The 18684-nt window shown below is 42.7% G+C and overlaps 1 protein-coding gene across 3 annotated transcripts in view; it reads right to left on the bottom strand.

The window, feature by feature from the left end:
* ADAMTS9 (ADAM metallopeptidase with thrombospondin type 1 motif 9) overlaps positions 1-18684 on the bottom strand; it is a 158990-nt gene that overhangs the window by 126893 nt on the left and 13413 nt on the right. For 2 of the 3 annotated variants that reach the window (XM_081285543.1, XM_081285541.1), the window contains exons 4-6: positions 4000-4292; positions 1196-1279; positions 979-1094 (exon numbers count right to left, since the gene is read on the bottom strand). In XM_081285543.1, the coding sequence (XP_081141669.1) occupies positions 979-1094; positions 1196-1279; positions 4000-4292 (493 nt within the window). The remainder of the gene's footprint in view (positions 1-978; positions 1095-1195; positions 1280-3999; positions 4293-18684) is intronic. The other variant, XM_081285542.1, reaches the window with a different exon arrangement.

An 18684-nucleotide genomic window follows, 5' to 3' on the forward strand; every position in this document is an offset into this window, starting at 1 on the left:
CTGCCTCAGCCTCCTGAGCCACTGGGATTACATGCGTGAGCCACTGCACCCTGCTCTTTTGAGACAACACTTTTGAGACAAGTGCTACCATGTAAATATAATGCATCTATTAAAAAATAAATAGAAGGAAGACCGATAGAGCAGAGGAAGGGGATCACAGGGAATCGAGAAGGGAAATGAAAGGGGAAGGGCTGGGAATTGAAATAGAGAAAATTATGTTATATGCATTTATGGCTGTTGAACCCCACTATTATGCATAACTATAATACACTAAAATTTGGGGGGATTTCACATTTTTTAAAAAACCCATATTTCACTGGATATGGTGGTATATGCCTATAATCCCAGCAGCTTAGGAGGCTGAGGAAGGAGGATCGAAAGGTCAAAGCCAGCCTTAGCAACTTAGTGAGGCCCTAAGCAACTTAGCAAGACCCTGTCTGCAAATAAAATATATATTTTTTTAAAAAGGGCTGGGGATGTGGCTCAGTGCTTAAGTGCCCCTGGGTTCAATCCCCCATGAACCTCCCCCAATCTATATTTCTAGCTTCTTACAAAATCACGGGACTCTGATCCGAGTCACCACAACCTGCTTCATCTGAACAGCAGCTGTCCCCTGTATATGAGGGCATTGACTTTCAGAGCTGCCTAACAAATTGACTCTTAGCTGGCACCTCCACAGGAGTCGTTCTCAAGGAGGGGTAATTCTTCACTTCCTCCCTCCTCCCCAGGAGGATGCTGGACAGTGATTAGAGGCACTGTCACCATTGAGAAGACAAAGTGCCACTGATATGTAGTGAGCCAAGGGCAGAAGTGCTACTAAATGTTCTGCAGTATTCAGGGCACCCCATAAGGGATTATCTGGTCCAAGACATCAATAGCATCTAAGTTGAGAAACGTCCTACAAAGATTGCTCTAGATGACCCCATCCCATCAGCCTGACCTGAACAGAGAGATTGGAGGAATCAGAAATCCACATACCTGGTTACGAGCACAGCTGTATCATGCTGGATTCCACCTGGATAGTTCTTGGAATGTTGCCACTGGCAAAAATTTTTTAATGTTGTCTGGGCATTAAAAGATATGGAAGGTCCTTCCTAAATACAGAGAAGAATTACGGTTGGTCTCTGCTAGCAATACCAATCAGAGATGCCATTTCGGATACAGATAGAAGAAAGAAGAAAAAAAACGTGATTACCTGTTCATTATGAATCACAACTAAGTTCACAATAACAATATTAATTAAATTTCCAATACTTGGGTCTTTATAGATAGAGGCTACCTGCAACCGAGATAAATTTTTCAAAGTTAATTGTGAACTCTCTGTAAGCAATAAGCAATTCACTTCTTAGGTTGGATTCCATCTCTTTTTTATGTTCCATGACATATACACATTCTGTTGTTCTGAGTTTTCATTCATTCAACATGCATTTATTGAAATCTCTTTGTGAATCCACAGATGGCACTTTTAGATAATAATGAATTCAAATAGGTTTAAATGCCAAATGGTATTTTCTTTTGAAACTGTATTGCTGCCTCACAGTTCTCTGTACCCAAACATTTGGATATTAATTTCCAATTACAGTCTCTCCTCCCATCTGAAGTCCTGGATCGCTAACTTAACAAAATCACAATGGCTAACTTACAAAATTACCTTCGCTAATAACTGCGGTTCTTTATGCTTATCACCCATCTGCATTCTCAAGAACCTGAGAAACCTACTTTTGTTTTATTTTGCTGTAATTAATTATGAGGGCGAGCATTCACGGAGTGCTTATTATGAACTAGATCCTTGCTGAAAAACTCCATAGGCGTTTGCATTCAGTCTGCATAGCAAAACTCTGGGCTGGTTACTATGACAATCTCCTTGCAATGGATGAGGAAACCAAGCCTCAGAGAAATTGAATATACAGTGGTGAGTGGCAGAGCCAGAAATCTCAGGCTAGGCCATCTGATCCCAAGCTGTGTGTGTCATCAAGATTCTCATCACATTTCTGAAATTATGGCGTAGATATGGACTTGGGGCTGTGGAAGGTTGGTTTTCTTCCTCTGGTCATGAGAGAGCTGGGGCATATGGGACTGAGCAAGGGGAGGGGGTGAGAGAGTGAGGGGTGGCAGGGTTGGGGCAGCATGGGAGAATGGTCCCCAGCCATGGGGTGGGAAGGAGAAAACCTAATGCAACATTCCCAAACATGTTCTTTCACACTCATCTGTGGAATTTATTAAAAATAGGTTCTGGCCGGGTGCAGTGGCACAGGCCTATAATCCCAGCAGCTTGGGAGGTCAAGGCAGGAGGATCGTGAGTCCAAAGCCTTAGTAGCTTAGTGAGGCCCTAAGCAACTCAGTGAGATCCTGGTCTCTAAATAATATATAAAAAGGGCTGGGGATGTGGCTAGGTGGTTAAGCACACCTGGGCTCAGTCCCCAGTACAAAAAAAAAAAAAAAAAAAAGTAGGTTCAGGTAAATTAGGGTTAGTTGAAAAAGGGGAATGTCAAGCTAAGGCTAAAAATGAGCTAGACAGATCTATCTGGGCTGCTATGGAACAATCCCTATTAGTTCAAGATAATAGCAATGTGTTAAACTGCATGAGATGCTCCTTTTTTGTATAAGGTAAAAAAAAAATTCTTTTGCTCAGTTGTTTCTCCATATCCAGGGGGGTTGACTCCAGGACTTTCAAGGATACTAAAACCTGAGGATGCTCAGGTTCCCTCATATAAAATGGTATAATTTTTGCATCTAACTTCTGCATATCCCCTAAGCTTTAAAAGCAGTTTTAGATGATTTATAGTTTCTTATAATGTTATATGCTATATAAATAGTTGTATTGTTCAGTGTATAATGACGAAAAAAAGTCTGTATGTGTGCAGTAGAGTTCAATTAGTTTTCCAAATGTTTTCAATCCACAGATGCTGAATCTACAGCAACAGAGGGGTCAATAGTATATGCACATATTTGCATAAGTCATTAGCTTATATACATATCCAGAGTTAGCCTGCCCAATGTGGTGGCCAAACACCCTATGTGGCTATGGAGCACTTGAAATGTGGCCAGCCCAAATGGAGATGGGCTATGAGCATAAAACAAGTTGGTGTAAAAAACAAAATCAATAAAATCTCACTAGTAATTTTTGAAATGATAATATTTAGATAAGACAAATTATACTATTAATATTAGTCTCACTTCTTTCTCTTCTAAAAATAATGCCTCTTAAAACATGTGAAATTAAATATGTGGCTTTTATTGGGCAATGGTCAGGGAACTTGCATGGAAAACTTATTTTCTAACAATAGTTTGGGGTTTCATTTGTTTTTTTTTTTCTTTCTACATTTTTAATAAGAGCATTATGATTATACATAGTATTTGGGTTCCTTTTGATGAAATGATATATATAGGGAATGATTTTTTTAATCACGCAAATTTAGTGTTTAAATTCAATCCAATTTCAATGGGAGAAGAAAAATAGATTCCCATGCTTCACCCCAGGGCTGCTACATTAGACTACTGAATGTAACAAAAGCTCATGGGTGACTCTGATTCACAGCCAGCAGCACCCAGAAGGACTGAAGAAACACACCTGGCTGAGCAAAATTCAGAAATCAGATCATGGGTTTAGGGAAGCAGACAAGATAAAGCCACTTGCAACATCTAAGCCACTTGCTAGATTTACCTGACCGTGGTCAAGTGACCTAACTCCTCTGAGACTCAGTGTGCTTATCTGTGAAATAAGTACATAATTCCAACTAGCGGGATACCATCAGAGTCAGCAATTAGGCCTCTAAACTAAGAAGCAAAGTCTCTAACACAGAATAAACACTCCACATCAATAACCGTTGTCATCACCATACAAAGGCAACCAATGAGCCATCTCAGGATCCCTTGGGGGTACTCGCCTGAAAGGTTGAAATGCCAGCCCTGAATGACCCTCCAAAGCCCTGGGGGGAACCCATTCCCCCAGGGTGCATTTCGAGAGCTCTTGAATGACCTTCTTTTGAGCATACTTACAATTGACATTAATGTTAGAACATAGTGTTGCAGGTCTGCTCCGTGGTATGATACCATCCTGTGGTCCGCGACCACCATCACCTCTACAAACCGTGGGTAGGATAAGAAACGTTTGTTTCTTCTGTGCGTCCTCCTTTCCCTCATGCTGTCTGTCTTGTTCCCATAGGCAGAAATCGCCTTGGTGGCCAAGCCACCATTCAACACTGCCAAATCATCAGCCAGGCTAGTGCTCCTCGCTTTCCGTTTTCTTGTCCTGGTTTTCCTCCTGTCTTTACTGTGACTGCTTCTGTGCTCTGTAACAAATCGAACAGAGTGCATTACACGACAAGCCACATCGATTCCACAGGAAGAATTTAATTTGAAATGTGGCCAGCCCAAATGGAGATGGGCTATGAGCATAAAACAAGTTGGTGTAAAAAGCAAAATCAATAAAATCTCACTAGTAATTTTTGAAATGATAATACTTAGATAAGACGAATTATACAAATCTGGACATGGAGACGCATGCCTTGTAATCCTAGTGGCTTGGGAGGCTGAGGCAGGAGGATCGTGAGTTCAAAGCCAGCCTCAGCAACTTAGTGAGGCCCTAAGCAACTCAGTGAGACCCTGTCTCTAAATAAAATACAAAATAGGGCTGGGGATGGGGCTCAGTGGTCGAGTGCCCCTGAGTTCAATTCCTGGTACAAAAAAAAAAAAAAAAAAAATTAAATTTGAAATGACTTAAAATGCTGCCTCTGGACTCAGATTTGATATAAAACTTGATTGGCCCTATATCGTATTGTCTTACAGAGCGCAACCTCTATAGGTACAACTCAGTTTGCAATCTCATTTAAATGACTGAGACTCTGAGATTAGTTTCCCTGGGAAGCTACAATAAATGTACACTTAAGATACTAGAAAACCAGGGGCTACAGTTGTGGCTCAGTGGTAGAGCACTCGCCTCGCACATGTGAGACCCTGGGTTTGCTCCTCAGCACCACATAAACATAAATAAGTGAAATAAAGGTATTGTGTCCAACTACAACTAAAAATAAATATTTTTTAAAAAAATATACTAGAAAACCAGGCTTGAGTTTAGGCAAACAACGCGCAAGATTCCTTCCACTGGGTACCAGAAGCCTTGCTGGGATTTGAGAGGTTCTCCCTCATTGTCTTTGCCATAGATATAGTTAGGGCCAAGAACACAGCTCCAGGGCTCTAAAGAAGGGAAATGGAGATGTTTCATAGATAAATCACTTTTGATACTCAATGACATGTTAGATAGAAATCTGACAGGTGGGCAGGCCAGGAGGCAGCGCCTAGGAACTATAGAAAATACCTACTGCCTTATTCTATTACCTTTTTAGATCACTGTAAAACTGGAAATAGAAGAACACAGTCGGTGGAATTCAATGCCCCTGAAGTTTTAATTAGTGGGTTCAGGGCTGAGTTAAGGAAGGAGACTAAAGTCCGAGTGCACGCAGGGGTCTACAACATTAGACCAGCTCCTGCCTAGGCCTCTTGGGTTCCCACAGTCCTGCTGCTCAGAGTGTGGTCTGTGCACCAGGAGTTCAGGCAGTACCTGGAATCAGATGGAAATGGGATTTTTCTGTTCTACCCCAGACCTGAGTCTCCACCTTGCAGGATTCCCCAGTGACTGGTATTCACACTGAGTTTTTGAGAAGACCTATCCAACTTTCACACCACCCACCACACACAGTCCACAGAGTGTAGGCACAGAAGTGCCTGTCTGGACCCACTTTGAGTAAAAACAAAATTTCATCAGTTATCTTGCACATCAGTTCATCAATGTGCTTGAGAGCTTTAATGGCACTAGCTTGGAGTCTAGATTAAGCAACAGAATTGTACAAGGAAGAAACACACTTAGGTGGCTAAGACCTAAGGAGCAGAATTTGTTACCCCAATACCAAAATATACAGACAAAAAAGTAAGTGGTTGACTATTTGAAGGGGCCAAATATTTCACCAAGATAACCAATTGCTGAACCGATCATTTGAGTCTAGCACATACACGTTGCTAAATCAAACATAAACACTTGAGCATTTTGGTGATAATGTGAATAGTGAGATCTGTCCAACCTGTCAAATGGATGATTCAGATCCCAAGTATGGACAAAACGACTGGCCTGAAGCTGAATGTGACATTGGTTTTTCTTTCAGTCTTTTTTAAGGATATTTCACATATGTATATCAGTGTCATAGGGCCAATCAGTTGTCATTCAAATTTGAAATCATCAAATGAATATAGAATAGACACTAACTAGGTTTTTGGTTTTTTTTTTTTTGTACCAGGGATTGAACCCAGGGGCGCTTAACTATTGAGCCACATCCCAGCCCTTTTTATATTTTATTTAGAGACAACAGGATCTCCCTCAGTTGCTCAGGGCCTTGATAAATTGCTGAGGCTGATTCTGAACTCATGATCCTCCTGCATCAGCCTCCTCTTGCCCCGCCGCCCCAAGCCATTGGGATTACAGGGTGGGTCACCAGGCCTGGCATCTTCTTTCTTAATACAGGTATTCACAGCTATAAATTTTCCTCTAAACACCACTTTATCAGCATCCCACAAGCTTATGCATTTTGTGTCTTTGTTTTCATTTATCACCATATATTTATCTTAGGACCTAGCATGTCATCTATTCTGGAGGTTGCTCTGTGTAGACTTCAGAAGAATATACTGACCCTTGCTTGTTTGTTTGTTTTATTTTTGGTATCAGAGGTTGAACCCAGGGGCCCATAACTAAGAGCCACATCCCCAGCTCTTTTTATATTTTATTTAGAGACAGGGTCTGGCTAAGTTACTTAAGACCTCCCTAAGTTGCTGAGGCTGACTTTGAACTTGTAATCCTCCTGCTTCAGCTTCCCAAAACACTGGGATTACAGGTATGCACCACCATGCCTGGTTAAGCTGTTTGTTTGTTTGTTTTTTTTAAAGACAATATACCACCAAGTTTGTGAAAGTAATAATCCTTAATATCTTAGGTAAATATTTTGGATTAGTCTGTTCTCTGTTGCTATAATAAAATGGTTGAGGCTACATAATGTCTAAAAAAACGAAGTTTGCTAGCTCACAGTTTGTGGGGCTAAAAGTCTGACACTGGACAGCCCATTTGTTTGGCCTTCGATTGCCACAGACTGGCTGGGCACAAAATCATGAGCCACTCAAACAGGAACAAACTTTATTTTGAAACTCCCGCTAATGCCCTGTATGCTCCCAGGAAATATGCCGACCCACACACTTGGGGGTACCCCCCACCACCACACTCCAACCGGAGATCCCTCCTCCGGAATTCTCTCCTATCGCACTTGCACTTCCCCAACCAATGGGAACTCTCCAGGAGTCCCTTAGCAGGCCCAGGTGGACAGCAGGGGTCTAATATCCATTTGAATGCAGATCTTAACATGATCATATCATCTCAATGGCTTGCTGGCATCACCTTTCAACCAAAAATGTCATGCATCATTACTACTTGGCTATGGCTCTTAGCATTCGATGAGGGCCACGTGGCAGATGGCATCATGGCAGAAGCACAGGAGAGAGGTGTCACAGGGTAAGACAGGAAGCCAGAGAGCACAAAGCGATCAAGCCCACTCTTTTCTGACAACTTACTCTTGTGAAAACCACCTGGGTTTTCATGAGAACTACCTCACTCTGTTCTGAGAGCAGAGCAACCAACCACCTAATCTCTTCTTCCTAGCCCCTACTGTTTAAAGGCTCATTGCCTCTTGAACTGCCACATTGGGGACCAAGTCCTAACATGTGAATCTCTAGTATAAGTCCAAACCACAGCATAGTCTGATTTGACAGATTAGATTGATTCAGAATAGGTACACTTTTAGTGGGAAAGACACTTGGGAAAATATTGCATGGAATTCATTTTTTGGGGGGAGGGGGCAGGTCCCAGGAATTGAACCTAAGGGCACTTGGCCACTGAGCCACATCCCCAGCCCTTTTTTAGACTTTATTTAGAGACAGGGTCTCACTGAGTCCCTTAGCGCCTCACTAGGTTGTTGAGGCTGGCTTTGAACTTGTGATCTTCCTGCCTCAGCCTCCTGAGCCGCTGGGATTATAGGTGTGCACCACTGCACCTGGCAGAAGCAACATCTTCCAGTACATAATACTCCCCAGTCTTTTATCTAATGGGTTAGAATCATATTTATTGACCTAATTAGCCCAACTAATTTCTAGCACACTAACCATTTTTGCAAGTAGTTTTAAATTGAGCATTAGAAATGGTATTAAAATAGCTACTATATCTTAGATACCTACTCAAAGTCCTTTCCCCTGAATAGAATCATAACAACAGAGAATAATTTCCACCACGGGACCACAGACTGTTAGGATAAAAAGAAAGTCATCCACCTTTTTCGTTAGTGACCTTTTAGCAAAATGGAATCGGGCTAGTGTTTCAGGAATTTACAAGGTCACTTTGCTAATCGTTTTATAAGACCCGACTAAATAATAAAATTTCACCCTTGTGGAAATCACAGCACGAATGGTCTAGGTATCCTTGCTCGTCTTTGTTTCCCTCTCTACATAGCTTTACAGTCATGATTACTTTTCAGTAACGGTTTCATTAAAATAAAATTCAGAGTGCATTAAATTCACCTTCTCAAAGTATATCCTAATTCAATGTTTTTAGTACATTCCTAGTTGATCACTGCTATTATTTAATTTTAGAATATTTTCATTGCTCCAGAAAGAAATGCCAGACCTATCAGCAGTCCTGGTCCCCATTCTCCTCCTTCCCCAGCCCTGGCAATGGACAACCTCCGTCTTCTAGGATGGACTTATCTGGACAGGTCATTTGTTTAGAGCCTTACAACATATGGCTTTTATGTAGCTTCTTTCTCCTGGGATAATGTTTTCATGGTTCATCCATGCTCTAACATGTATTCCTGTTTCATTACTTTTTATTGCCAAATAGTCTCCTGAATAGAATATATCATGTTATGTGTGTCCATTAGTCAGTTGATGAATATGTGGGATACTCAATAATCCAACTGGCCAACTGAATAAAGCTGCTATGAATATGTTTGGGAGGGTACTGGAGATTGAACTCAGGGGCTCTTAACCACTGAGCCCCATCCCCAGCCCTTTTTATATTTTATTTAGAGACAGGGTCTCACTGAGTTGCTTAGGGCCTTGAACTTGGAATCCTCCTGCCTCAGCCTCCCAAACTCCTGGGATGATAGGTGTGCTACACCACACTTAGCTAAGCTGCTACAAATATTAATGTACCAAGTTCTGGGTAGATATATTTTCATATCTCTTGGAGATGTGTGGGCGCGCGCGCACACACACACACACACACACACACACACACACACACAACTGAAATAACTGCTGGGTTACATGGTCCCTCTGTTTAAGATTTTGAGAAACTAACAAATGATTTTCCAAAGGTGCTTCCCCATCTTCTTGCCTCCGCTTTAACCTCAAATGTGACATTCCAAAACAGGACATTCTTTTTTTCATGTCTCTTCTTCTTTGAAGCGTCTTCAAAAATTTATCACCTTTTACTTGACTAAACAGCTTACCAAAAAATGGCCAAGTTCAAATTCTAAAAGAACACATTGATTCCTCCAGGAATTGAATGCACTCTTACATTTGCAGAATAACATTTAGCAAGATAAACCTCACGTATGCAAGTAAACAAATTTAGGCATATCTAAAAAAACCTCTAAAAGGCAGTAGCGGGCTTGCCGTCCCCACATAGCAGGCACTGCTGCTAACACAGAACTCCCAGGATCTGGGTTGATTTGGTGTTTGGAACTATTCCAACTTTGTGGCCATCAAAACCAAAGTAGTAACACTTATGCTATCACCAATAGCCAATATTCTAAGCGCTCCTGTAGTAAAGTGGGTATATGGGATTCAAGGACCTTGGGCACATCGAAGACTCTCGCTCACCCTGCTCTCTTTTATAAAAGGAGATCAGTAAGAACAGTACCTACACCAGGCACGGTGGCACATGCCTGTAATCCCAGCAGCTCAGGAGGCTGAGCCAGGAGGATCCCAAGTTCAAAGCCAGCCTCAGCAACTTAGCAAGACCCTAAGCAACTCAGAGAGACCCTGTCTCTAAATAAAATATGCAAAGGGCTGGGATGGGGCTCAGTGGTTAAGCACCCCTGGGTTCAATCCCTGGTTAAAAAAAAAAAAAAAACAACAACAACAGGACCCATTTCATGGAGTTTCCTCAGGGACTAGATGGAGACGGCACTTGCAGTGAGCTGGCACCATACCTACTGCTTAGGAAGGAATGGGTAAATATTGCATCATTATTTTTCTATTTTTACCAGGCATAAAATTATGGCAGGACTTAGATGCAAAAGGAACCTTTTAAGGTAGAATGACTAAGTGTGCCTAAGAACAATTTCCTGGCTTACCGTCCCAATGTCAAAGACATGAATTGTATCCTAAGTGGGGCACCTGGGCACAGAGTGAGCCCGACTTCACTTCTGACCCCTGGCCTTGACATCCTGGGAAGGGGCAGTAGGTACCAAGCTAAGCAGGTGGGACTTCAATCTGCCACATCACTAAAGGGCCTTTTCTGAGTCATTTTTTTCCCCTCAAGTTCCTTGGGTTCTTAAATAGGCATATAAGTACTGCTTCCATCTTAAGACTCTCTTGAGAATTAAGAAAGCCTATATAGAACTTCTTCAAAATGATAAATTGAATATTTGAAAACTCTCTTAAAATTCTCTTCTTGAGTACCTATTCTGTACAAGGTACTGACCTACATAAATTATTTTAAAAAGTGGCCACAGAATAAGAATAAAACCTCGGTTCAGTCTTTAAAATAAAGTCTTATAAAAATGTAGGATGGAACCGGGTGTGGTGGAATTTCACATCTGGAATCCCAGCTGCCTGGGAGGCTGAGGCAGGAGGATCACAAATTCAAGACCAGCCTCTGCAACTTAGCAAGGCTCTGAGCAACTTAAAACCTGTTTCAAAACAAAAAATAAAAAGGGCTGGGGATGTGGCTCAGGTTAAGTGCTCCTGGGATCAACCCCCAGACCAAAAAAAAAAAAAAAAAAAGTTATTAAAAAAATTTCACAGGGGTTGGGGATGTGGCTCAAGCGGTAGCGCGCTCGCCTAGCATGCATGTGGCCTGGGTTCAATCCTCAGCACCACATACAAACAAAGATGTTGTGTCTGCCAAAAACTAAAAAATAAATATTAAAAAAAAATTCTCTCTCTCTCTGTCTCTGTCTCTCTCTCTCTCTCTCTTTAAAAAAAATTTTTTTTTCACAAAGCGTTAACAATACTTGGTGCAAATGTCGGAAATGAACTTCACTGCACAGGGAGATCCATCACTGGGGAACTGACACTGTTCTCGAACGGAACTGCCTGGCCTTGCTATCCAGTGGTTACTCACTGAAGTGTTTCTCACCAGCTGGGCCCACCCTGTGCAGATCCGAATGCTGACCTCCGCATCTGGGAAATTCATGATTGCTCTTTCATGAGATTGATCAAAATTTAACCCTACTTCCTTAAGGTAATGAGCCACCTTGTGACCTCAGGTCTAACTGGCTGGGGAATCACTGGCACAGGACCAACCAGGGGCCTCGGGAGCACAGCAGAGGTCCCCGTTCTGCTCCACCTGAGCTTGGCAGAGGAGGGGAAAGCTGGGCAGGAGCCACAGGGGTCTCCCCCTCGGACTCTGGAGTCAGATCCAGGCTGCTTCCCTTCCTGCCCCTCTCAGGGCTCTAGCTACCATTTTGGAGGCAATTTCCTGCCTCCCATCCTCGGTTTCCTCATCTGTCAAGTGAGGATAATAACAGCAGCTATCTCAAAGGGCCACGATGGAGACGGTGAGAGAGAACACGTGAAGTTCACTTGGTGTAGGGTGTGACTCATAGGAAGATCCAAAACTATTCAACAGGATAATAGTAATTAATAATTATCCTGGTAAATACTTAATACTTATTATTAATAATTAGTGGCCAATAACAATTATTATCATTAATGGTTATTGTTTAGTAGAAGGCAAAATGTCCCCTCTTATGAATTACTATATGTACATCAGGGAGCCTCAGACAAACAATTCTACTTTACAAACAATCTTCTAAAGTCAGAGAAGGGAGGAGGGAGGGCTCTGCAGAGAGGCTGCCCTGGAACTTCTCATGCTGTGCCAGCCCTTGCAGTTGACAGTGAGAGGAGGTGCCAGCCCAGGGGAAAGGGGACAGGGGACAGAAAGCAACCAGCTGCTGTGCTTCTCAGCTGGCTCCAGACACTGACAGCACTTTCCTGCTTTCTAGTGTCCTCCAGATCCGAGATGTGCACTGAGGGGCACAGGCTCAGGGGGACCTAAGGAAAGCATCAGTCAGGGTCCCCTGGGGGGGACAAGGGAAGGAGTTGGTCAGGATCAGAGGAAGTTGAGTAAAAAAGCACAATGTAGCAAGAAAAAGAAAGGAAAAAAAATAAAAAAATAAAACAGCCACAAAACCAGGATTGTTTCAATCACAAAGAGCAATGTGTTTCTAGAATCTGGGTGGAGAAGGAGCTGGGGGCGGGGGATGGGCGCATGCACAGGGACCTCTGGTGTGCCTGAACTTGAACTCACCAAGGTTTAATGTTTTAAAGGGTCCACGAATCGCCAGCTTTAAAAAAAGCAGCGACTCCCTGGACGCTGTCTGGATTGTGTTCCCAAGTTCATTTTCCTTAACAAAATGTGAGCTGTGTTTAAAACAGTGACAACCCGCAGTCTGCAGCCCGTGGACCGGGAACGTGCACACTGCTGACGTTTTATAATAAAAAGACACCCCGGCAGTGCTGGGGTAGGTTTTGGTGACCGAGATTCCTTTTTTAGCTGGCCTGAAACTTTATGGACAATGTTTCTGTGAGAGCAGTTTACGGAACATTTGTCCCATAAGATATTTCCCCAAATACATCCTTTGGGTTTGCTAAACACTCTGCACAGCAGACACATCTGGAACTTTCTGCATGCACAGGAGTCTTGGCAAAGCTCTGAGAAATCTTGCAAGAAAGAAACCGGTTTCCATGAGTTTAACCAAATGATTGCCAAAACTTGGGGATCCTTTCCTGACTGGGAGGCAGAGTGAGGGATGGAAATAGAAAAGGAAATAGAAAAAGATGCAGGACACTGTGCCAGTGTTTTCTCCTGGGAGAAAACTACCTAAAAGCAACAATGGTGGCCATGACTTTGGGACACAATAATACTGGCTAAGCTGGGTGCAGGGGTGCCCACCTGTGATCACAGCGGCTCAGGAGGCTGAGGCAGGAGGATCTTGAGTTCAAAGCCAGCCTCAGCAACTTAGTGAGGCCCTAAGCAACTCAGTGAGACCCTGTCTCAAAATAAAGTACAAAATAGGGTTGGGGATGGGGCTCAGTGGTTAAGCGCCTCTGGGTTCAATCCCTGTTACTACTATTACTACTACTACTACTACTACTACTACTACTACTACTACTAGTAATAATAATAATAATACTGGCTAAGGTCTGGGAGAACTTTTCTGAGTAAGGCACTCTTCAAAGCATTAAAGGGAGTAACTCGGTTCTTATTTCTCCTGAAACCCTTATCTGCATATCAGAAATGAGGAAATGGAGGAACACTTGAAATAACTTAAGAAAATATTCAAAGACTATCTTCTTGAAGTAACATAAAATGCAGAATGTATCCAGGCCTGTATTTTACTAAGGAACTGTTTGTTTTGGCTATTAATATCCAAATATTCTTTGGCAAATGTTCTTTTTGACTCATTCCATCGCTAGGCAGCAGGGAACACGGGGCTTTTCTCCAGGGTGATGGTACCACCCTGCCCACTGCCCTTAGGGACTGCATAGCCTCACGGGCCCCTTCGTCCCTTGGCTGGGAAACTTTCCTACTAGTGCTCTTCAGTGGAAATAAAATGCAAGCTATACACTGAAGGTAAGAATTTCTATGAGTTGCGTTTTAAAAATACCAAAAGAGACAGATGAAATTAATTATTTTATAATGTTTTTAGCTGTGGATGAGCACATACCCTTGTTTTATTTACCTATTTTTATGTGGTGCTGAGGATGCAACCTAGGGCCTCCCACGTGCTAGGCGAGCGTTCTGCCACTGAGCCTCAGCCCCAGATGACACTGATTTTAATAATGTGTTCCCTTTAACCCCACAGATCCAGAATGTGGCCATCTCAACATGCAGCACTGGCCACACATCAAGGACACACTGGAGACTGTAGAGGTCAGTGCGTTCTGGGTGCTGCTTGCAGAATGAACAGAGGGCGTGGTGACAGTAACAGCAAAGAAATTGGGCTCGGGAGTCAGAGGGACCTGGCTTCAAATACCCAGTTGGCATGACCTCGGGCAAGTCACTTGAGTCCTCTGTGCCTCAGGCTCCCCATTTGTGGAATGGGTATGACCACAGGGAGGTGGGTCAGGTAAATGACTGAACGGACCATGGATCACCATGAGCACTCCAGAGGGTGCCGGTGGGCACCGCTGTCAGGGCACCGCTGAGCTCCCCACTGGTGACCTTGGCCCCTATTTAGCCTTTCTCAGCAGCCTGTGGCTCTGGGAGGCTATGCAGGGTGGGGCCCCAGGCCCTGTCCACAGCAGAGATGAAGGAGCACAAAGCTCCCCAGGCTCCTCCTGTGGGACACCCACCTCCCTCATGGGCCCCGGGCCAGCTGTCCTGCAGCAGCCACGCCTCTCACCCGGGGAGAGGCCATGGCAGGGAGTGGCCACAGGGCACCTCCCCAGCCACAGGCTGCCTTGGGTGGCATCCTAAACCCTCAGAGGAACTGGAGGTCTGAAGGCTTTCTCCACAGCTTTGCAACAGTTTCTTTCTTTTTGAGGGGTGGGGGGTACCAGGGATTGAACTCAGGGGCACTCAACCATGGATCCACATCCCCAGCCCTATTTTGTATTTTATTTAGAGACAGGGTCTCACTGAGTGGCTTAGCACCTTGCTTTTGCTGAGGCTGGCTTTGAACTCGTGATCCTCCTGCCTCAGCCTCCCAAGCCCTGGGATTACAGGCGAACACCATTGCGTCTAGCTGAATAATAAGTCTTAAGCATTTCCTTTCTCTGTACCTGTGTCTTGGACAAACTTAATAGTTCAGTATCTACCATACTCTTTTTTAGTGGGGAGGGAGGTATCAAGGATTGAACCCAGGGGTGCTTAACCACTGAGCCACATCTTCTGCCCTTTTTATTCTTTTTTTTTTTTTTTTTTTTGATACAGAGTCTCACTAAGTTGTTTAGGGTTTCTCTAAATTGTTGCAGCTGGCCTCCAACTTGTGATCCTCCTGCCTCAGCCTCCCGTGAAACTGGGATTACAGGAGTGTATCATCGTACCTAGCTCCGCCATATTTTCTTAGTGTATAATTCCATGAAATCTATAATGCATGAAGTGCTGGCAGTAAAATAAGGATCTATGTGTCAAATAAGGGCCTGAGAATTAAGGAACTTTTTGAAAAGACAAGCCACAATCCAGGAGATGATATTTACAAACTACATAAAGGGTCAATATCCAGAATATATAAAGAACTCTCCAAGTTCAATAATAAGAAAACAACATCTTAGTTTGTTTAAAAAAAATGAGCAGAAAACTTGAACAAACATTTCACCAAAGAAAATATATAAATGGTAAATATAACTACAGAAAGAGATATTCAACATTAATAGTCATGAGGGAAATATAAATTAGAACTACAATGAGACTCCACTATGTTCCTATTAGAATGGCTCTAACTAAAAATAAAGCCATGATTTGTGGATGCTGACACACAATGGGGGCGGGGTAGAAACTCACTGGATGAGACCAAGGGGAATGAAGGGAAGGGAAAGGGTTTGCAATAGGAAAGAGGGAATGAATGGACAGAACTTTCCCATGTTCATATATGAACACACGACCAGTGAAACCCCACATTATGTCCAACCACAAGAATGGGAAGTTAGACTCCATGTATGTATGATATGTCCAAATACACTTGACTGTCACATATATCTAAAAAAAAACATATAAATAAATGAAAGTAAGAAAAGAAGAAACCCATAAAATATTGACAATACCAAGCACTGGTGAGGATGCAAATGAATTGAAAGTTTATATCCTGCTAATGGTACTGAAAAATGGTACAACCACTGGGAAAAGTAGATCAGTAGTCCTTTGTGAAGTTAAATATACACTTAGCATGTAACATAGCAATCTCTCTCCTAGATATTTACCCCACTGCAATAAAAACTTACATTCACACACCAAAAAACCTGTATGCAAATATTAATAATGGCTTTATTTGTAATGGCTAAAAACTGTGCTGCTCACTTGCATACCATAAACTGCAGTATATCCAACAATGGAATACTACTCAGCAATAAAAAGGATGAATGACTGATACAGGCATCAATGTAGATGAACCTCAAACGCACTCTGCTTAGTTATTCTACGATATTCCAGAAAAGGTCAAACTACAGAGACCAAAAACAGAACGTGAGGGGGACGGGTTGACTACAAAGGACAACAGGAAATATTTTATAATTTGATTATGAACATTTTCAAGACTGGACGTATTTGCCAAAATTTGCAGAGCTATACACTAGAATGGATGAGGTTAGAGCATAAAAATTATACCTTCAGATAAGAATGGAAACGCTAGAAAATACTAAGGGGAAATAAAAAGATTAAAAAAAAATCTTAGAAAAAGTCTTGGAATCACAGCAACTTGAACTTTTCCCATATGCTAACTGCATGTTTAAGTGCCTTACTCTGATTCTAATGTATATGAGAACTGAGGATCGGTGAGAATTGGGAGTCAATTTAAACGAATAATTATATTAATAGTTGCTCCTCATTTTATTTTGCTCCTTCTCAAAGGAGGTTCTCAGTGCCCACAGGCTGTATGTGCACCTATCATCACCTTGTGCATTCATCTGTGATCCTTTTTATGATATTAAGAACATTTTCTATTTATTAACGGTTTGCAGTTATATGGAATGTCCTATGTTGGGAGTGGTACCAGGGATTGAACTCAGGGGCACTCAACCACTGAGCCACAGCCGTATTTTGTATTTTATTTAGAGACAGGGTCTCACTGGTTCCTTGGCACCTTGCCATTGCTGAGGCTGGCTTTGATCACCCTGTCTCAGACTCCAGAGCCTCTAGGATTACAAGTGTGCACCACCGAGCCCGGCCCATAATGTCCTATTTATTAATGATGTACAATTATACAGAATGCCTAGGCAGATGTGTGGTCCAGACGTAAAGAGACAAATGAGAAAAGTAACCCATAAATGACCATAACAGTGACTCTGTAACAATCTGATTATCAAAAAGAGCCCAATTCTGATGGATATAAAGTTGCAAATTTGAATGGCAATTATATGATAAAAATAGCATTTTATTAAGTGAGAGGGCTTATTTCTGCATAGGAAGAGACCCCAGAATTCTTTTACTTCAAAATCATAGCCCATTCAAGAGAAAGCTCTGAAGGGTCCTCACATTGACCCCTGAAACCTCCTGTTGCTGGGCACAGTGGCGTAAGCCTGTCATCCCAGTGGCTCCAGAGGCTGAGGCAGAAGGACTGCAAGTTCAAAGCCAGCCTCAGTAATTTAGGGAGGCCCAAAGCAACTCAGTGAGACCCTGTCTCTAAATAAATATTTATTTATTTATTAGAAAATACCAAGAAATACTAGAGTACTAGAAAATACTAAGAGGAAATAGAAAAACCAACAAACTTCCTGCCCCTGCAGGCCAGAGAGAACCTGCCATTTCCTGAGTCCCTATCACAGATGGATGTGCTGCTCAGCAGGTTTCCAGTGACTGCCCAGAAGGCAACAAATTAGCAAGTATCTGCTTTATCCTTTTCCTCCCACCGGCTGGGTTTCTGAAGCAAAGCAAAGCAATCAGGACTCCCAGGAGTCTGATGGGTAGGAGACAGAAGAGGCCCTGAGACTGGGTGGCTGTTGAAGCAGGCACCCTCTGGCTGTCTCTGGATCCAGAACCTGGGGAGAAAATGCTCCAGGGAGGGAACCAGAGAGTCCATCCAACATCAAAGAGCCTCAGTCTCTAGGCCAAGCCGCCTGCCTGCCTAAAGTTTCCAACTGAGAACTGGTTCTTCAGGGTTTCAAAACACAGGTGAGAGCCAGGTACAGTGGGAGGGCCATAATCCCAGAGGCTAAGGCAGGAGGATGGAAAGTTTCAAGTTAGCCTCCGCAATTTAGAGAGACCCTGTCACTAAATAAAATACAAGACAGGGCTGGGGATGTGACTCAGTAGTTGAGTGCCCCTGGGTTCAAAACCCGGTATCCCCCAAAAAGGAAAAAAATTCCCCAAACCTAAAACTAGAAGGAAAATGTCAATTTGAACAATAGTAACAATAACAATGAAGCAAAAGGCAACTTAGGAGATGACAACCCAATGCAACATAAAGACCTCATTTAGATCACCCTCTAATCAAACAGGCTGCCAGGAAGTTATCTGGGGGACAATGAGGAAAACTTTAATATAGAGACTGTTTTTGATATGGAGAAACTGTTAATTTTGCTCATGGTGTGAAATCATACTTCAGTTACATATTAAAAGACCTGTATTGGGATATTTAGAGATATTTTAGAGATGGTATTTGGGTTTGCTTTAAAATATTCCAGAAGATGACACACTCCTGTAATCCTAGCAGCTCAGGAGGCTGAGGCAGGAGGATCACAAGTTCAAGGCCAGCCTCAGCAACTTAT

This window comes from Spermophilus citellus (assembly GCF_964194105.1).
Source record: "Spermophilus citellus genome assembly, chromosome: 3".
NCBI lineage: Eukaryota > Metazoa > Chordata > Mammalia > Rodentia > Sciuridae > Spermophilus > Spermophilus citellus.